General features: G+C 40.1%; 1 protein-coding gene across 1 annotated transcript in view; it reads right to left on the minus strand.

Moving 5' to 3' along the window:
• The window catches only part of LOC139461004 (CTD small phosphatase-like protein 3), a 50,668-nt gene that overhangs the window by 17,704 nt on the left and 10,301 nt on the right, over window positions 1-22,663 (minus strand). The window contains exons 2-5 of the mRNA XM_071242471.1: window positions 5,233-5,388; window positions 3,182-3,308; window positions 991-1,110; window positions 213-314 (exon numbers count right to left, since the gene is read on the minus strand). Coding sequence (XP_071098572.1) covers window positions 213-314; window positions 991-1,110; window positions 3,182-3,308; window positions 5,233-5,367 — 484 coding nt within the window. The 5' untranslated portion in view covers window positions 5,368-5,388. The remainder of the gene's footprint in view (window positions 1-212; window positions 315-990; window positions 1,111-3,181; window positions 3,309-5,232; window positions 5,389-22,663) is intronic.

Genomic DNA, 22,663 nt, shown 5'->3' on the forward strand with positions numbered 1-22,663 from the left:
ATTTTACTGGTCCTTGATAGATTCAAGCTAAGGCAGAAGTGTTAGTGTCAAACACCTGGTTTGTTTGTTTGATATTTCATGCCACAGTCAGCAATCGTCACAAATTGCTTTTGTGATTGCTTTTGAAAGTTCTGCTGTAGCTAAGCAATAATCAGTGTGCTCAAAACTTCTACTAGTGTTTATTGGCTCTCAAGGATGAGGACAATACTTACTAGATGCAGCACTGTCTGACTCAGCCTCCGTCGATGTCAGGTCAAGGATGAGGGACCTGGCAATCTCCTCCAGCTCCTGCTTGGGTGACGTCAGGTCTGTCTCTGTCAACATCAACATCAAGATCAACATCACAAGAACTCTTCATCAGCTCCACAAAAATAAGACATCATCATTACAGTATTTTAAATTAAAGGGAGTCTTTAGGTCTAGTGGTAGAGCGTCCGCCCGGAGAGTGGAAGGTCTGGAGTTCCATTCCCGACCGCGTCATACCAAAAGACGTTAAAAGACACAGTATACTGACTCCGTGACAACCAGCCCTTGTTTGTCCCAGACAGACAGACAGGTTAACAACAAGTAACATCTTTTAACGTCTTTTGGTATGACACAGCCGGGGATCAAGCATAGTCGCAGTTTTCAGGGGAAATAGAGATGACTGTGTTTACAGTGTTTATAGTGAGTGAGTGAGTGAGTGAGTGAGTGAGTGAGTTGGGTTTAACGCCGCTTTTAACAGTATTCCAGTTATATCACTGCGTGTCAGCTTAATGTGGGAGGAAAGCCCGAGGTGATGCAGGTCTCAGAGGTTTACCACTTCGGTGAATCCCACGAGCACGGGTATGGTGCTGACAAACCTAGAAACATAATCGGGGCGAACCGAGATTCAAACCCACAATCATAGGCTTCTGGCGCGCCCAAGGGACGCAACTCTGCACAGCGATCACGGCGCCTTAGACAACTGGGCTACGTGTGCCCCCTACAGTGTTTATAAGTGATACTGACCATCCTGGGTGTAGTTGGGGTACAGAGGGGAGAAGATTGTCCCGAGCAGCGTTGTACGGGGAGGACTGCCTGGTTCTGGTTTGGCCTTGATGTGTGTCTTGTCCTGGTCTCGAACAACGGCTGTTAACAACACCGACAAACAAAGTCACAACCAATCCAATCAGTGTTTCAAATAAAGACCCAACAAGATAGTCAGGCAGGTGGCCCATAAGAGCTGTAGTGCATCTTCAAAGCTCCATGCTTACATTCAGACATCATAAACATTGAAAAATCGCAAAAATTGAGAGACAAATGTGTCTAAAGTCTTGATTCAAGTTGAAAAAATAATTACTTGGAATCTACAGTTTAAATATAACTGAATACGAAAGTAGTCATAAAATTATCTGCTAGACAGTCGGGCAGGTGTTGGAAAATTTCCTGCTGCCCGACAGAAAAGTTACCAGTCACGGGCAGGCGGGCAGGCAGTAATTTCAGACACTGGATCCAATGTCTATAACTGGATCACAGATCCAAGCCACAACTTAGAGATACCTGGGACAATTTGATTCAAAACCTACGACCATTACAATTATATAGCTTTGCATCTTTAACCTTACTATGACATCAAAAGCTAAAACAAGTGATTTATCACCAAAAACCAAGAGATATCCCTGCAATGAAAAGGCATCACAACACTTTGACGTCATCGGTTACCATGATGACACAACCAAATGATGTCACTAATCCCTCTGCCATTGAAGTTTATTAGCAGCGTTCGAAATTGGCTCTAGTCCTGTAGTCCATACCAAACTGCCCAATAGTAAAGGTGTCATAAAGACTAGTAGAAATTGGCCCATTTTAAGGGTTTTGCTGCGTTATCATTGTAAGGACGAGTGGACAAAAACTGTTAGTTTCTAACCCTGGTTAGCTTTTCACTTTACACTCAAGACACTTGATATTACTGTTTACAAACTGAAAAAGTTGAAGAATTGGGTTAAGTAGAATCTCATTCTCGTGTCATGATATCAAAAATATCAACACCTGTTGATAAAAGCTTAAATCTCCTCGGCAAGTCTATGTTATTATTGATATGTTTGATATGAATAGGCACTTGACTCAGATTTTCCATGTTTATCTGACAATGCCTACTGTGAGGTCAATAGCTAGTCTTTTTTTTCATACAAACTTTATGAGATTTCACATGATAGGTTTGGTGGAATTTGATCAAATGATTTCTAGGTACTTTCATTTCCAAGACCTTTTTATACCATAATCTAAACTCAAAGACTTTCCAAGATCTCAAAATTCAAGGCTTTTCTGTCAACTTTGTGTCATTTTGTGTCAATTCTCTGGAACAGTGTTTGAAATACCGTATTCGACGTAATAAGCGCCTCGCTCTAATAAGCGCCCACGGCAATATCTGCTAATATATTGGCAAGTGAACAATCCCTATTAGCACCCCTTCCGATTGATCAATGTACACAAGACTTTTTTATTCGTGTATAATACGCACTGTGTTATATGCACCCTTAATTATGGGCGATTAAATTCTGGTAAAATATATCTGGCGTATATAAACAGTCAGGCCGTCAGCATAAACCACGAAATTTTTTCTTTCAACTCTGTTTTTTCCACCAAAATAATATTCTAATAAGAGCCCCTATTTCTAATTTTGAGAGCACCCTGGACACTTATTACGTCAAATACGGTAATAATAAATTGCCTATCTGCAACTGGGCCCCACATACTGTAGAAGCTGCAGGTCCGGACACTAATCTCTTCAGGCTTTCATTTTAAAAAAACCCTCCAGCGTATTGTGACAAATAAATCGACAAAACCCTTAATATGGGCCAATTTCTACTAGTCCTTAGATACCTTTACTATTGGGCAGTTTGGTAAGGACTACAGGACTGTTGTTGGTTGGTTTGTTGTTTAACGCCGCACTCAGCAATATTCCAACTATATGACGGCGGTCTGTAAATAATCAAGTCTGGACCAGACAATCCAGTGATTGATATCATGAGCATCGATATACGCAATTGGGGGAGCCAGACCACCCGGTCCCGTTAGTCGCCTTTTATGACAAGCATAGTAGCCTTTTACGGCAAGCATGGGTTGCTGAAGACCTATTCTACCCCGGAATCTTCACGGGTCTACAGGACTAGTGCCAATTTCTAACTCTGGTGAAGTTTTTTGCAAACGCTCCACCCACCTTTCTTCCTCAAGCCCGATTTGGTACGGTGTGGGGTTGAGGTGATGAGCGCGTCCACACCATTTGTGTTTGTTCCACTGATGCCGTTCTCAACCTTCGTCTTCTTCACTGGAGTGTCACGACTTCCCTGGGAACATTTCCAAGACATCAATTGAGAGAACCGACAGATAAGGCCACAATAGTATTATACATAATTAAATGTTCACCCCACCCTCTCCGCTCTCAAACATTGCAGAAAATGGTATGTCGCTTTTCATCTGTGATAGGACATATGTTTGCATGGGTTTCATCTGTGATAGGACATATGTTTGCATGGGCTTCATCTGTGATAGGACATATGTTTGTATGGGTTTCACCTGAGATAGGACATATGTTTGCACGGGTTTCACCTGGGAGAGGATATATGTTTGCACGGGTTTCATCTGTGATAGGACATATGTTTGCATGGGTTTCATCTGCGATAGGACATATGTTTGCATGGGTTTCACCTGAGATAGGACATATGTTTGCACGGGTTTCACCTGAGAGAGGACATATGTTTGCACGGGTTTCATCTGTGATAGGACATATGTTTGCATGGGTTTCATCTGCGATAGGACATATGTTTGCACGGGTTTCACCTGAGATAGGACATATGTTCACATGGATTCTATTGTGTGAAGAACAAAAATTATAATCCCCCAAATACTGCATTCTGCTTTGGTAGGCACCGTACTCAAGAAAACATGCTAGATATCTACGACAGTTACGTATATTTGTAAGTCATCAAACTGGCGTGCAGTAGATCAAATTAGGTTGCCAATAATAGATTTAAGCCACGAGCAAATTGGTCGATAGCTCAGAGGGCTGCAAAGGGATAGTTTAAGGGGCTTATACGAATCAGGTTAACCTTATGAGGTACAGTTGGTTGGTTGGTTTGTTGTTTAACGCCGCACTCAGTAATATTCCAGCTATATGACGGCGGTCTGTAAATAATCGAGTCTGGCCCAGACAATCCAGTGATTGATATCACGAACATCAATCCACGCAATTGGGATCGATGACATGTATCAACCAAGTCAGCTAGCCTGACCACCTGTTATGAGGTAGAGACAAAGTGACACACATGCATTGCCTACTACACATTTCAAGTTTTTGTTTGGGGTGTTGTTTTACACCTCACTCAGCAATATTCCAGCTACATGACCATGACCTGTAAACAATGCCATTTGGACCAGACGAACCAGTGATTGATAATATGAGCATGTCAGAGTACAAAGACAAACCAAGTCCCCGTGCACGACCACCCGATCCAGAGTCGCCTCTAATAGTGAGGTCAAATGGGGTTTAACGTCGCGTCCAAGATTATTGTAGATGCATGTGTGTTTGTGGCTTCTTGTACTGGTGTGGACAACTGCGAATTTCATTACAATGCTGCCGTTTAACATGAATACCCAGTCAGACATAGTATACTGACTCCGAGCCGACAAGTCCTTGTTTTAGCCCCTTGATGCCTAGTGCCAGACAGGTTAACATCAAGTACCATCTTTTAACATCTTATATCACATGTCTGGGTTTCGAACCCCAGACCTTCTCTCCGGACGGACGCTCTACCACTAGACCACGTAGGCCGTCTTGCCTTTAAAAGCCAACACACGAGATGATTATAAAAAGTCCCCATATGAGGTGAGGTGAAATTGGGTTTAACGTCGCGTCCAAGATTTTTGCAGTTATAAAGCAACGTGCATGCACCTGTATGTGTGTGGCTGCTTGTACTAGACTGGACGGATGCCGATTTATAGTGCAGGCTCACTGAGATACAATGCTGCCGTTTAACATGAATACCCCACTCAGACACAGTATACTGACTCCGAGCCGACCAGTCCTTGTTTTAGCCCTTTAATCCCGAGCGCCAGACAGGGTAACAACAAGTACCATCTTTTAACGTCTTTTGGTATGACGCGGCTGGGGATCGGACGCTCTACCATAAGACCACGGGGCGGTCTGATGATTATTAAATGCCCCATATGAACCCTGCGCACAACGTGCATGGAGAAGTTTTCTGTGCCTACCTCTGCTGCACTGTGCTCACACTTCATGTTGCGCTTCCGTGAGATACAGTGTGAAGCCAAGGAGTCGCCTCCCTTCCTGCGGCTTAGCTTCCCACCACTAGGGGGCGTGTGTCCGGTCTTCTGCCGCAGTTGCATGGTTAACAATCACAAACAAATCTGCAAGAGAATAGAGCAGGTTAAAATTCACTGACAACAATTTCCAACAGTTCTGGATTCACAAACAACATGAGTGAGACAAGATAGACACTATTTTTATGGATAACAACTTCTATAATACTGTGAAAAGCGACGTTTCGGTATAGATCCTTATACCATTGTCAAGCAGGAGGATCTATACCGAAAGGTCGCTTTTCACAGTATTAAAGAAGTTGTTATCCATAAAAATTGTGTCTATCTTGTCTTCCGTCAACTTCTAAGTAATGCCTATCAAACAACATAAGTGAGTGAGTCAGTGAGTTTGATTTTACGCCGCTTTTAGCAATATTCCAGCAATATCATGGCGGGGAACACCAGAAATGGGCTTCACACATGGTACCCATGTCGGGAATCGAACCCAGGTCTTCGGCTTGACGAGCGAACGCTTAAACCACTAGGCTACCTGACTGCCCCTACAAACATGAAATACTGTTACCATGGTTACTTGATCAAACATATGTTAGTTTCGGCTATTCTGACACTGTAAAACCCTGTCAAAGAATACCTGCTGGTGTGATTCGGTGTTCGCGTGTCGTGTACTGGGAGTCCTTTTACGACACATAAGACAGCAGAGGCCCAGATAACTTTATGAGCAACAGAGTTTTTACTCTAGGGTTTCTATTTTAATTGGGTTACCGTATTCGACGTAATAAGCGCCCAGGGCGCTCTCAAAATTAGAAGTAGGGGGCTCTTATTAGAATATTATTTCGGTGAAAAAACAGAGTTGAAAGATAAATTTCGTTGTTTATGCTGACAGCCTGAAGTGTTTAAGTACGACAGATATATTTTTCAAGAATTTTATTGCCCATAATTAAAGGTGCATATAACACACGAGTGCGTATTATACGCGAATAAATAAGTCTTGTGTACATTGCTCAATTGGAAGGGGTGTTAATTGGGATTGTTCACTAGCCAATATATTAGCAAATGTCTCCGTGGGCGCTGTACATTGATCAATCGGAGCGGTGCTAATTGGGATTGTTCACTAGCCAATATATTAGCAAATGTCTCCGTGGGCGCTTATTAGAGCGGGGCGCTTATTACGTCGAATACGGTATTACATTTTTCATTGGGTAACCACTATTTTTTCACTCATCTATTTATCACTCAATTATAAGATTTAAAAAATGAAATAGTGTTTTAGATGTATATAACTGTTCTACATATATAGGCATGACTCGGAAAGTAAATAAGCTTGTAATTTTGTTTCGGAATTTAGCTACTTTGTACACATGTTATATATATACATGATGAAAAAGCTTCGTTGGGTATTTACGTGTGCTGTTTTTATACATTTGAGTTTTTCATAAAATGCATGTATTTCTGTACGCAAATTTATTGAAAGTAATTTGGTTTTGAATAAAAAAATTGGGGGGGTATTGCACGCAAATATACTCTGCTTATATTATCTGTAGCTCTGAGACAGTCTATCGCCAAAATTAGGCGATGGAGCTGAGAATCGTAGACTAAAAGTCAACTTGTCAAATACACCGCATAATATAGCAAATAAAAGGTGAATTATTAATTCAAAGTTTAGGACAGGTTTATTGGGACTTTCAGTAAAAATCCCAGCAAAGCCACAGCGTTCTGCAAATGTCAACTACTAATAAAGCAATTTGAGAAATACACAATTTCAAACGGGCTGATTCTGAAATGTCCCCAGCCCTTAGCTACAGAAATTGTTACAGTGATTTTTTCATGCTGACTTCTTAGTTGAACAAATTAAAAAAATTTAATTCATTTTGTAGATAAATAAAACCATCAAAAATCAAACAATATTCTATCGAATTGAGGTTGCGAGATTCGTGTCACCTCCTTTCTCTGTGTTAGTGTGACTGAAATAATGTATAACAAGCTCTGTTACTAAACAAATTATGACTACCAGTGTCAAACATTGCGAGAAGAGAGAATGTTTTGACTTCAATTACGACATTTTAACTCTGACCAAGAGTCTGACACGTCCAAAATATCACTGTCACGGAAAAATAAACTAAATTTGAAACTTGCTGGTACCTTTTAAGTCTAGCATGATTTTGAGGCTATTTTACACAAAGTTTTTTCATTTGTGGAACTAGCTGATTGCATATTGAGTCTTCAAATGTATGACAAAAATGTTTCAGCAATTAGAGCAGTTTCTTCACAAGTCAGACACTGCTTCACTTCTCAAGTCAGACACTGCTTCACTTCTCAATCCTCACTACTGAAAGACTGACTAGCTACGGAACACAAATTCAACAAATGGTTGGAAGCAATCTTTTTGGATCCTCTTCAGTTTCAACATGACATGTCCTTCAACTACAATTCAAGCACTTTAGGAAGACTGTCAAAGCACCGCCCTGACACGTCAAGCACATCAGCTGCCAATCCAAGAGCTGAACACATTTCACAGAAGCCTTGTCTTAATCAACCACTTCTTGAAATCCATTTGAAACCTGTTTTAACAGCTAATCCTGACGACTAGAGTCAGTCTTATTTCATAAGTACTCCGAGATGGTAGCTAGTTCTGCTTTCACAAACAAAAATCACTACTATCTTTATATTTTCTGTCAGTTTAATTCAGTTCCAATTTGAAGCAAAGTTCAGCACTGAGAACTGGTTCAGAGTGATATCCCTCAAATGCTACTACATCCCTCAAATGCTACTACATCCCTCAAATGCTACTACATCCCTCAAATGCTACTATATCCCTCTATATCCCTCAAATGCTACTACATCCCTCAAATGCTACTACATCCCTCAAATGCTACTATATCCCTCAAATGCTAGTACTACATCCCTCAAATGCTACTACATCCCTCAAATGCTACTATATCCCTCAAATGCTACTATATCCCTCAAATGCTAGTACTACATCCCTCAAATGCTACTACATCCCTCAAATGCTACTATATCCCTCAAATGCTACTACATCCCTCAAATGCTACTATATCCCTCTATATCCCTCAAATGCTACTACATCCCTCAAATGCTACTATATCCCTCAAATGCTACTATATCCCTCAAATGCTAGTACTACATCCCTCAAATGCTACTACATCCCTCAAATGCTACTATATCCCTCAAATGCTACTACATCCCTCAAATGCTACTTCATCCCTCAAATGCTACTATATCCCTCTATATCCCTCAAATGCTACTAGTCAAAGAGGACTACCATCATTGGGTTTTCAGTTCTCCTCAGCACAATTTCATAGTCAGGGGCTGGCGGACTAGAATGAATTTCGAAGGCTGTGCAGTCTCAGACGTTTACTACTTGGTGTAACCCACGAACACGGGACACATTATCAGTGTGAACCGGGACTCGAACCCACAATCATAGGTCTCTGACGCAGGACACAAACCTCAGCAGTCAATTGTGATGCCTTCTACGTCCTGACCACCCGTCCACTATTTGTAATCATACCAATACCTTTATTTGAAAGATATTATGTCTGACTTGCTGATTTATTTATTTTGGAAAAAAGGCAAAATCAGAAGATTTGAGAATTAACAGCAGAATTAGGCAGAAATGTTGCCTCTTAATGACTTATAGATAAAACTGACACCAAATCGCTATCAGTCTCACATTTTTTAAATTAAGTACGAAAGTCAAGGGGCCCCAAAACTAAAATATTAAGGGGGCCTGAGATTCAAATAACATAGAACACTTCATTGAATACAGAACTCCTTAACTTCAAACACTGAAAATGTGTAGAGTTTCTTTCATATTACCTGAACGATTCAAAACTGGAGTGAAATAGCTGACTGGGGTCAGGCGAACAGACATGACCACTTGTCCATCAGACCAAGACTAATGAAAATCTTCAAGGACAAGTTGATTTTTCCGAAAATCTGTCTACTTTAGACGAACTACGAGCGAGAAATGAACTGTGGACAAGTTGGAATTGACCATTTGAGTCCAACAGAAATGGCCTCCGCCCTGCCGTGAGAGTTTCTTCACCTGGAGTCTAATCTTTCCCGAATCAAAGGTGTGCATCTGACAGAAACATATGCACAGGATTGTCTTACTGACCAGTCTGGTCAATGACCTTTGACCTCAGGGAAATAAGACCAGTTACTGGGTGTCCAATCCTGACATGACCTGATTAGCATTAGAAATTCGAGAGGGTCCTTGTGGTTTGCTGTCAAAATATTTAAATCAAGGCACCCCCTAAATATAACACTGGCATCACTAAAGGACCCCGGGATTTCACACTGGTGTTCCTGTGGTTTGCAACTGTAGCGTTTGAACCAAAAGATCACTTAACCTTACATTTTTGGAAACACCTGCTTCAAATTTTGACCCCATTCCCAAGTTAAAATATTTTTATCTTCTGCTTGTTCCACAACATCTTTAATCTTTACACGCATTACTGTATTCGGCATAATAAGCCCCCAGGGGGCTCTCAAAACTTAGAAATAGGGGGCTCTTATTAGAATAACATTTTGGTGAAAAACAAAAAGTTGAAATTTCGTAAATTTCGTGGTTTATGCTGACAGCCTGAAATGATACAAAGGAAATGTCTGTGCGTTTTAAACACGACAAGATATATTTTTCCAGAATTTAATTTCCCATAATTAAGGGTGCATATAACACACAAGTGTGTATTATACACGCATAAATAAGTCTTGTGTAGATTGATCAATCGAAATGTTTATCACATTACTTTAATCATGCTTAATCATGTTAATAAGTAATTACTTAACTAAACTGTAGTCCGTAAGAGCCGGCTGAAATTTAAAACTATCAGCCCGAGTATAAATCTGTCGGCCTCAGGTCTATTGGTCAAAGTCTATTTCCAACACAGCTTCTGCCCAAGGCTAACTATTAAAAAAAAATTAAGGTGGGAGTTTTACCACATTTATTACATTAGGGTCACGACAAGGACGAAGTTCACGTATAGTATAATATTATCATAAAATCTGATCAACAATAACAATTAATCATGTTCTGCTCAAAGAGATCTTTTCCTGCAGCCCCCTTCCGTGACGTTATATTTAGCAGAAAAGCACTCAGTTGCAAAATATACCTATCTTGCAGGAATTCACATTTTGTGCAGAACTCGTGCAGAACTCGTGCAGAACTCATGCAGAATTTTGCATTTATATCTCTATTATGCCGCAGAATTCATCAAATACACTGCAGAATTAAGTGTAAAAGTTTCCAAAATTGGGCAGAATTACCAAAACTTGGTTGCATAATTTACAAAAGTTGACCACATAATTTTTATTTTTATCGTCATGGAATACAGCAGGACAGATGACGAGACGTCCTTGTGGACATTCGTAATGTGTTGCCAACAGAGACATCGCTCCTGCCACAGAAAATATGCTTGACAACACCATAATGAAATGTCTTCAGAAAATATGTGATCAGGCTGCCTGTTAAGCTTGTGTTCAGTGTCCGGCAGTGACAATCTTCAATGATCCAGAAGGAGGCAGTGTGGCCCAGTCGTCCAAGGAACCACGATTTGCTGTGCAGAGTTGTATCCCTTGGGCACGCCAGAAACCTATGAAGGTGGGTTTGATTCCCGTTTCGCCCTTATTATGTTTCTAGGCTTGTCAGCACCATACCCGTGCTTGTGGGTTTCACCGAAGAGGTAAACGTCTTAGACCTGCATCACTTCAGGCTTTCCTCCCACATAAGGCTGACACGCCGTGATACAACTGTAATACTGTTAAAAGCGGCATTAAACCCAACTCACTCAGTCACCTACACACTCAATGATCCAGAAGATGTTAAAATTTTCAGCAACCAGACATGGCCTTCCCTGCCACAAACATTTGACTCTAGAAGTTCAAACTTGTACTGCTGCATTACTAAGACCAACCCTGCGCACTGACAGGTAGACAAGACACCACTGGCAGTGTTTGAAATTAAGAGGTATCCAATTTGAATCTAGGGACCGCTTGCCTTACTTCAAACACTGTTTGGTCAAAACAAACTTGTCCTCAGCTCATTTCGAACACTGATTGTTGATAATTAACTCTTCGGCAGCTCATTTTGAACACTGATTGGTCATAACTAACTCTTCGGCAGCTCATTTTGAACAGTGATTGGCCATAACAAACTCTTCAGCAGCTCATTTTGAACACTGATTGGCCATAACCAAGTGTTTCAGAAATTTCGAAATAAAGGGGGATCCTGGCACCTGGTGCAGGTGGTAAAACAGAATGAAATTGTACCCTGTATTTGAATCAAGAAACCCTTATTCTTTGAATTAAAACATAAGAACGACAAAAAGAAAACTTGACTTTCATGCTCAATTTCAAACACAGACAATGACATAAATAGGGACATTTTTGGAGAAAACAACTAGTCCCGCTAACTTTCATCTCAACTCAGTCTTATGGACAAGTACGGGGATTTATCTTGGGTTTCAAACAAAGTCCCTTTGGAGTGAATGAGTATGGTTTTACGCCGCTTTTAGCAATATTCCAGCAATATTACGACGGGGGGACACCAGAAATGGGCTTCACACATTGTACCCATGTCGGGAATCGAACCCGGGTCTTCGGCGTGACGAGGGAACGCTTTAACCACTAGACTACCCGACCGCTCCAAGTCCCATTGGAAGGCAAATTTGGAAAATATAATGATATATTTCAAAAGTGGAATTTTCTTAACATTTATTTCCATAAAATCAGAGGAACTGGCAAAAGTGAAATTTGATTTGGGAATTTTTACTGTCATACGCTACTGACTTTGGGCCCAATATCAGCCTCTGAGCAGGTCTAGATAAGTCCCCAAGTGGCCCTGAGCACCAGACCCAGTGATGGAAGCAAGGACAGGCCTGTTGTGGCAGACTCTATTCAGTGGGCTGGAATCTGGGTCAATGCAGGTAGCAATGCACCCACTGGCCTTGCTGTGGGAGTCAGACAGCATCACTGCCGATGGGTATCACTTACAGATGCCAGACACTCAGGGAAGTGAACTTCTGGATGTTTCCAGGAAAGATATGCTTTGGAATCTTTTCAGTATGCAGTGTTAGAAACAACAGGAGCCCATGTTTAGCTTTCGGCTCCAGTTTTGTCAAGGGACAACTCAAATATTCCAGTAAGGTTTTGTCAAGGTCCCCTTTTTCATCTTTTAAACAACTCCTTGTTAATATAATCATTATAATGACTGGAAGTTGGTCCTGATAAAAATGAAGCTTGTTACAGACAGCCTTTTTTTCAAGACAAAAGAACGTTCCATACTGTGAGGTCAATTAAAAAAATTTCTTCAATCAATCTAATGGCATTCCCCGATAAGAGTGATGGGTATTGGCCTGAGTTTTGTACTGCAAAGTTATTGCAATAATGATTTATGTATTGTGATATGTACGACAATATATTGCTGCGTTTGAATCTGTAATTTGTTATGAACCTGAACAAAATAAACCCTGCTTGTTTTTGACAACTTTGTATTTTGTTGGGAGTGAGTGAGTATGGTTTTATGCCGCTTTTGGCAATATTCCAGCAATTTCACAGCGGGGGACACCAGAAATGGGCTTCACACATTGTACCCATGTCAGGAATCGAACCCGGGCCTTCGGCGTGACGAGCAAAAGCTTTAACCACTAGGCAATATTCCAGCAATATCACAGCGGGAACCAGAAATGGGCTTCACACATTGTACCCATGTCAGGAATCGAACCCGGGCCTTCGGCGTGACGAGCGAAAGCTTTAACCACTAGGCTACCCGACCGCCCCATATGTTGTTGGATGTTGCTATGGTCACAAAGCATGTGTTATAGAAAGGAAACTGTTTTGACCACAGGAAAAAGTTTCTTAATTTCCTTTTGAGTTGGTACTTAAAATCTTCAAACAAGATCATACTCAGGATTTTGAAAAATGCAATAAACTGGTATTTTCCAATCGTGTTGTGTTACGTATTCATTGGTATTTCATATCATGGTGCTGACTTGGTTGATGCATGTCATCGTATCCCAACTGCGTGGATCGATGCTCATGATGTCAATCAATGGATTGTCTGGTCCAGACTTGATTATTTACAGACCGCTGTCATATAGCTGGAATATTGCTGAGTGCGGCGTTAAACAACAAACAAACATCATATCGTGGTAAACTGGTAATATTGCGCACCTCTACCCAATAATATATTCGTCCAAAAGTTTCATAGTTCAATGATTTTTCATTGACACCTGTCAAAATACTTAAGAGAAATAAACTTATTCAATTTGCCATCCCCAATAGAAGCTGTGATATCAACTTATTCTAGACGTTCAAAACACTATAATAACGGTTTCTAGGATCTGTACCAAAACATCGCATTAAAAAATATGTAAGCTGAAATTCATTAGTCAAATTTGTCTTCATAAAATAACCAAATTAACTGCAAGAGTACTTTGATCAATTCACATCTCATAAATATTTTGATCAGGCACCACATAAATACTTGCCCAAACTTGTATTTTACATTATTTTCAGAACATTTTTACTCTTAGTACATGAACCAGAATAAGCTGATCTTACGAAACCAGAAGAATTTTTACTAGACCAGTTTGTGCTAAAAAAAACCTTTGAGTCTACAGCCCAAACTTATCTTTTGTTAATTTAGTGTCATCATATGGTTTATTATTTAGCTGATCACTCGGACTTCAAGATTGTGAGGCTGACGCACCCTCCCCCAATCTTGGTACGTGGAAATCAGGAGCCTATTTAGAGGGTATCCAGGACTTTCGTAGAGTGAATTCTGACATGCTCTTGAGATTTGTGTTAAATAATATTCTGGATTCAAGAGTGAAAAGTTGGGTGGTATTCTGGATTCAGGTTGGTTGGTTGGTTGGTTTGTTGTTTAACGCCGCACTCAGCGGTATTGCAGCTATATGACGTCGGTCTGTAAATAATCGAGTCTGCACCAGACAAACCAGTGATTGATATCATGAGCATCCATCCATTCCAAGCAATTGGGATCGATGACATGCATCAGCCAAGTCAGCAAGTCTGACCACCCGATCCCGTTAGTCGCCTTTTACGATAATCTGGATTCAGGGGAGGAGGGGCTTGTCACTCTCACTAGTGGCTGAAGTTGGAGATTGCTAGACTCGCGCTTCGTACAAGTGGAAATATTGCAGACTGAATCAAATATTTACCATCAACAAACTGATAATTAGGAATACATCATCCGAATGTTTAATATCTTTGTTTTGTGTGTAACATTATTTGCCTAAACTGTCACGAGCCATTACGGTAAGATTTAATCATTTTTCTTACCTCCATGGCAATTTTGACAATGAAACTATCGCCTCTGCCAAGTAGCATTGCCCAAAACATGTTTTTTTAAATATGTTGATGTTAATGATTATTCATCAAATCAGCATCAGTTGGATTGCCTCTTATTTCAAGTAGCATCATTAAGGTCCTGACCCGTCTCTACTGCCTTGAAGCCATCCCTGTAAGTGTGCTGGCTAACATTTGACTGAAACACAAGGGTCGTGTCTGTCACACTGTGAGTGAAAACACCTGTCAGCCTTGATTGACACGAACCACAGTCATAAACTAATAATGATTACTTGACACTATCTAACTCCAAGCTAATTTCAACAATAGAACTACACTGGCAATGAATACCAGTTTTTAAAAACCCAGTACAGTGAACATGGAAAATTTTACTTCCAGTTTGGAAATTTTTTCACTTGCTGCAGACATCATCGAGCGGGTCTAGATGGCTCTCTGAATCTAGCTAAGCACCTGAACGACAACAGGCAACCCTCGAGGTCTAAAACAGGTTGCAGTGGCTAGCTCTGGACAATTCCTGCTGTAAGTACAATGTCTATAAATTAACATTACACAATGACTCATCGAGGCATATTATCGATGGAGTCTCCTGAAACGCTGCATGACATCAGCCTACAATCAATAAAAAAGATCAATCTGACCATGTGTGCCGTGGCCTGGCCTTTCAATAGTCTACCGAGCCATGCTCGATTTCAAACTCTTCCAATCCACTGGACCTCGTAATGACCTCCAGAAACCGCAAATTTCTCCAGCTACTTAAATTATGACACACAAAGATTTTAGCTGTAATCTGCAAATGGGGAATTTTTTCAGAAGCATTACTGCAGAATCGCTTCCCTTAGATTCTCTTAGTGAGCGCGTGAATTGAACTGCTTAGGAGAGCAGAGCCGCGTGGGAGGCGATGAGAACATGGGTCAAGGACACTCCAAGGCAGTATCTTGCCTGGATAGTGGTTTGCCCTTCACCGTAATTGCTTGTTCTTTGGCTAGTGGGGTTTGAAAACTTCAAAAGCCAATGACAGCAAATTTTCAAGTACTCAGCACAAATGCATTCTTAAATCTTCTGTGTGGCGAACTGGGCTTCCCAACAACCATGAAATCTATTATTTTTTTCCTTTTAAGGTTTCACGATTTTAAAATCAATTACCGTCCAGGCAGAAACATCCAAAGATGAACGATTTCAGTATTATAGCTTACAACAGTCAAAAACCTGTTCTCAAAAATAGAGATCGCTAATAAATGAAATAAAAAAATATTACGCTCAGTTCACTAAAAAATATATTACAAAAATACAAAGAATCAAATATTATGTAGGCATTATTGTTAGAAAAAAAAATTACTTTCGGTCACTGCTACACAATAATTATTTTCTCTGAATATAGCAACCAAACAATTTCATGAGTTTTCAGAGCACAATATGGTTTAGACATTCAGCACTTCCAGAGAACAAAGTTCTCCATCCCCTTCCAAAGACCATTGTTCAGTCCCCAAATGCAGTCTGAATCTAGCGACACCAAATTCTTTAGCTTATATATGAAGATTATCACAAGGACCCCTCGACTTTCATGTTAACTTTAAACACTGTACCTTAATATTGAACATTCTCACTCCTAATATTTTCCTCTGTCGCCATGGTCACGGTGCACTAAATTCCAGTAAGAACCCAAAATATAAGATAAACTAATATATCCACACACAAGAGTCCTGGAGAAACAAAATAATCCATCAAAATACGCTACCAGCATGTATAACTATTTCATGAGCAAAACGCAGCCGAAACATCATAGAAAAAAGTCATTAACCCTCCCATCAATTAGCAAGACGATTGACAGCTCTCAACAAGCCTAGAGTACCCTGTCAGTGACACCATCAGATCTGAATAGAGTGAAGTCCTGCCCCGGGCCAGGATCACTTGGTAATCTACCCCCATTGTTAACAAGTGTGACCACCTCTGACCCCAGTATGTCAACACAGCTTGAAAACAAACAGTAAATATGTCACGGCAAGGTTGAGAACAGGGAACAGATGGCGTAGCAGCTTGCCTGGGATATTGAACATTCACATATGCATATATTGTATAGATTAACACTTTCTCATCCTTGGAGTGAATTAAAAACTTTATCATTTTCATATTAAGTGCAGTAAAGTCCCATTCCTTATAATAACATTAAATAAAATTAAAAAGGGTAAATTTCTACTAGTCCTTATGATACCTAAGCTGTTTGGGCAGTTTGGCAAGGACTATAGGACTTGTGCAAATTTTTAACACTGTACTGAGTTTTAACTATCTCCTATCAAATAATCGGTACACTGGGGTGTATTTAACACAATGCCAGACACTTAACACAATGCCAGACAGTAGACACAATGCTAGACACTAGACAATGCTAGACACAATGCTAGACATTAAACAATGCTAGACAATAGACAATGCTAGACAATAGACAATGCTAGACAATGCTAGACACAATGCTAGACACAAGACAATAGACAATGCTAGACAATGCTAGACACAATGCTAGACACAAGACACTAGACAATGCTAGACACTAGACACAATGCTATAGACACTAGACACAATGCTTTAGACACTAGACAATGCTAGACACAATGCTAGACACTAGACAATAGACAATGCTAGGCAATGCTAGACACTAGACACAATGCTAGACAAGTACAATCCAGGGAAGTGAACCAGACAACCCTGTCATCCTCGAGGAGAAGGTGGACACTCATCTGCATCCCGGGCAAATTCTGTTTTTATTTCCTAAGCAATATTTTTAGAACAAACATGAATGAAAGTCAGTGATTCATCCACTTGCGTTTATGCCACATCCGTTCTGCTGTACAACAAGGAAAAAGATTTCTGCAGCGATTCTGTTTGTTTGTGAAAAGAACAGTTTTTTAATTTATTCATAAATCCAAAAATGTCAAAGCAACTTCCATGACGAAGCTGCTGCCTCACGTTACACCTGAGTCAGCATCATGAACACAGTCCAGACGATTATTGTTCAATTATCATTTGAATAACCTTTGTCTGAAGTAACAGAGGTGCTGGGGTCTGGACTTCCAGCTCCAGAACTCGTTCCAGGTCTGACATTTTGCAGGCCTTAAAGTTTAAATTAACCATGCAAGTATTTTTTTCCAGGTAGCCAGTGGTAAAATTAAGAAGTCAAGCCAATAGTATAGGTAGCCAAAAGCATTTGAAATTATCTTTAATCAAATAACTATTATTGTATATTAGTGGAAACTATACTTTTGTTTTGTTATAAAAATTTGTGACTTGAACAATGATGCAATTTGTTAGTAGATTATATAGGCATATCCTTGCTTATCCAATAAACTATCAACTAAAATAAAATACTAATTACATTAATATTTATGTATTGTGCTTCATTGTTGACTTTTGGAGGAATTATTTGCATATAGGTATATGTGTAGAAACAGAATTTTGTCGCCACAAGATATTTTTCAAGGTAGTCATTTGGCTACCAATGAAGTTTAGACAGTAAACAAATTGAAATTAAGGTCGCATTGGCGACCATTCTAGTGGCAACTTTGAGGCCTGTTCTGAGTTCTGAACATGCTGAAAAGGACCATGACACACAATGTGCATCCAGCATGCACAAATATAGAGAACGCAGGCAGAAAAAAAATATCCTGCGTCCTTATATTCATAGTACCTTAAACGCATCAAGAGCAGTTATGGGTGTCCATCAATGGTGACCACTGTCCACATGATCATTTAGTCTTTGATTTGTTTGTTTATTTGTTGTTTAACGCCGCATGCAACAATATTCCAGACATATGACGGCGGTCTGTAAATAATCAAGTGTGGACCAGACAATCCAGTGATTGACATCTTTAGCACCGATTGACGAAACTGGGATACCAAGATATATATATTCCAACAATTAGACAGCAGCTTGTAAATAATCGAGTCTGGACCAGATAATCCAGTGATTGATATTGTCAGGGTACAATGACATACCTTACTTGACCATCCAATCAACTAAGAGTCACCTCAGAGCTCCAGATAAGCTGCGTATCTGCGTAAAATACGCATCAGAAATGCAGAAATATGCAGTAAAATAAAATCCAAGTGTATCAAATACGCAACGGACATTACAAATACAGTACAAAAATAAAACTTGTGCGTATCATCAAAATATTGTGAAGTAACCCTGCATATTCGATTAGCAAATCACCAACTTATTTTGAAATTATAAACGGGCATTCCGTCAACCTTGCCAAACTCCACGATGACAGTTAGATCATGATCATTTGCCATCACACTTTCTTGTGGAAGTATTGTGGTATTTTTGAGTCCTATAAAGCTCTCGAACCCACACAACACCAGTTTGCAGGGACTAGATGAATAGTGTTTTTAAATATTCAACTTAAATACCCACAAGTGTAAAAACTAGTGGGTCACAGAAATTTGAATACCCAGATAGAATCACTGATACCCAATGATTTAAAAATGCATGGGTAAAATACCCACAACACCAAAAGCTTATCTGGAGCTCTGCACCTCTTACGATGGGGGATTGATTCTAATCCAGATTCCTCCACCCCCCCGCCCTGGGGAAAATAATAAATCTATGAACAAAGAAATTAGGTAATATTTCCAGCAACTACATATTTCTCCAGGGAATGGTCAACTTCAAACACAATCAACATGCCAAATTGAAAATAACAAAAAGAGAGTTACAGTTTGAGCTCAAAGACGACAGTGACTTCAAGTTACTGACTTCGAATTTCAGATCTATAACAACAGAAAACAGTTCTAACTAGGGAACTAGAACACTGGTATAGCACAATTTCATCCACTTCTGTGATTTTTTCAATGGCTCTGTCGGCTCAACTTAAAATAGAAGCTTGTCGGCAGTGTCCAAGCAGGCCTCAAACTTTAAATTTTTACCAAGTAGCCGTATGGCAACAAGTATTTTTTTCCAGGTAGCCAGTGGTAAAATTAAGAAGTTAAGCCAATAGTGTAGGTAGACAAAAGCATTTGAGTGAGTGAGTGAGTGAGTGAGTTGGGTTTAACGCCGCTTTTAACAGTATTCCAGTTATATCACGGCATGTCAGCTTAATGTGGGAGGAAAGCCCGAAGTGATGCAGGTCTCAGACGTTTTACCACTTCGGTGAAACCCATGAGCACGGGCATGGTGCTGACAAACCTAGAAACATAATCGGGGTGAACCGAGATTCGAACCCACAATCATAGGTTTCTGGCATGCCCAAGGGACGCAACTCTGCACAGCGAATCGCGGCGCCTTAGACAACTGGGCCACCCGTGCCCCCCAAAAGCATTTGAAATTATCTTTAATCAAATAACTATTATTGTATATTAGTGGAAACTGTACTTGAGTTTTGTTATTTGTGACTCGAACATTGATGCAATTTGTTAGTAGATTATATAGGCATATCCCTGCTTATCCAATAACCTATCAACTAAAATAAAATACTAATTACATCAATATTAATGTATTTTGGTTCATTGTTGACTTTAGGAGGAATTATTTGCAAGTACAATTAGTAGCAGACATGTTTATTTTTGTGTCTAAAGATGTGTAGCAATAGAATTTAGTTGCCACAAGATATTTTTCGAAGTAGTCATTTGGCTACCTCTGAATTTTAGACAGTAGACAAATTGAAAATTAGGTCCCAACTTTGAGTCCTGCTATGTGCTTTTCACATTCCTCGGATCAGTTATCATAACACACAGCATATCCTATTGCGTTAGTGTTCAGAGTCTTGAAATCTCCAGGTGAAATAAAACATGATAGCGTAGAGACAAGATCATCGTTGCATCACAATATCCGCGTCCTGGTGGAGGTACTGAGATGGACTGAGCCTTTAGCCTCCAAAACAAAAGCCGAAGGAGGAAATAACGAGCATCAATCTATGCAACTGGGATTCGATGTCATCCATGGTCGTGCACAACTGAGTCAGCGAGCCTGACCACCTGTTCTCGTTAGTCGCCTCCTATGACAAGCATTGGTAGGTAAAGACCAATTCCAACCCAGATCTTCACAAGTCATAGATCATGGTATTAACCATAAAACCAGGGTTAGAAATTGGCACTAGTCCTGTAGTCCTGGCCAAACTGCCCAATAGTACAGGTATCATAAGGACTAGTAGAAATTTGCCATTTTTAGGGGACTTGCTATATGTTATCATTATAATGACTAGTGGACTGAAACTGTTCGATTCTACCAGTGTAAAACTATGGGTTACAACAAGAGACTCCTTCTCTTGACTTTCTTGCTTAATTTGGAAAACTATGAAGAATTCCCATTGCTTGAGAAAATGCCTAACTTTGACTTTGTTAGATTGTATCATGTCCTGATAGAAGTTCAGATAGCCTCAGATTTCACTGGGTGACACTGGCTGTCTTATCTCGGGTCATGTATGGAACCGCTTTCATCCTGATTTTACTATCTAGGCAGATCTAACTTATCGTGATATGTATAATCTTTAACACGAACACACAGAAGAAATCAAACGGTGATATTCAGGGAATTTGTGCCAATGGGTCATTTATCCAAATGCAGCCTCTAACACAATTTTGTTGCTTGATGGGTCCAGGGTCCAGGGTCCAGGGTCCAAGCCAATAGTCACCTCTATTTACTAGTCAGCAGTAAGCAATATTCCAGCTATATGATGGCGGTCTGTAAATAATCGAGTCTGGACCAGACAATCCAGTGATTGATATCATGATCATCGATCCACGCAATTGGGATCGATGACATGCTTAAACAAAGTCAGAGAGCCTGACCACCCGATCCTGTTAGTCGCCTCATACGACAAGCATAGTCGCCTGTTACGGCAAGCATGGGTTGCTGAAGACCTATTCTACCCTAGGTCTTCACGGGTCACCGACGAGAACACGAGGAAATAGGCTACAATAAGCTTACCAGGATTCGAACCCTCGACCATAGGTCTCAGATGTTTACCACTTTCATGAAACCAACGGGCATGTTCGGTCTAGTAAGAACTAGCAGTCCAGGCTTGGAGGATGGGGAAAAAAAAACAGAAAAAAAAGAAAAGAGCAAAAAGCCGGATGCATTTTATTTAATGCAGAATGCCTCTGGCATACTTTATGAACATATTCTGTGCTCAAAAGACCGCCATGTGACGATAAAGCCCCTTGTAAAAATAAAAATTCTACCACTTACAACACAAACTATTGTCAAGGGAGGCTATTCATGTACGGCTTCGAGATCAACAAAGATCGATTATGTATCTCTTTACTAGTTGACAACGGGGAATTCATATGTTTTTTTATTAAAAGGTGATGATAACAAATAAAATAACTGCCTATGCGGCTATCGGCGAAAAGAAAAATGGAAATCTGATTTATTTTTACATTTTCTCAAAAATTTGAGTCGGCAGGTCGGTAATCCGAAAAATATAAAACGCCTGGACTAATAATAGTATGATATAACATCAAAATCAACATGAAAGGAGCCTGATAGACAAGTTCGGTCTTGCAGACGCAAAACCTTCTGGCACCGACTACCATAGCAGTGTTGGAAAGGGAGACCTGGGTTCCTCCAGTGTTTCTTCTGTATTAACAAGTATTTAAATCAAAAGACCATTTAAATTTTTACCTTAAAAAACATGTTAATGACAGACCCCTGACTTACACTCTGAATTTCAAACCCAGTTACAGTGTATACCATGGTATCAGTTTCGATAAGCGTCTCCCTGTAAAATCAATCAAGTATACATGCGTCAGCGAGCGCTTAGCCTATGTCGATCAATGTACCGATGCTTTCCTATACCCAAACACTCATACAAATTTGATCACTTTCACCATAAGCCACCACCATTTCCTCTCCACTGATCAACAAATGAAATTCAATTGTTTCAATATCATGCCCTGCTGATTTTTTATATTTGATTTCCCCAGAATGCTATGTGGGTATTTAGACTGATATCTGAAGGATGGAAATTGATTGGCGATGTTGGTTGCCCGTCAGTGTCTGTCTGGTTTTCAAACCGAA

Source organism: Haliotis cracherodii, unplaced genomic scaffold, assembly GCF_022045235.1.
Source record: "Haliotis cracherodii isolate W230 unplaced genomic scaffold, xgHalCrac1.p SCAF_14, whole genome shotgun sequence".
Taxonomy (NCBI): Eukaryota; Metazoa; Mollusca; class Gastropoda; order Lepetellida; family Haliotidae; genus Haliotis; species Haliotis cracherodii.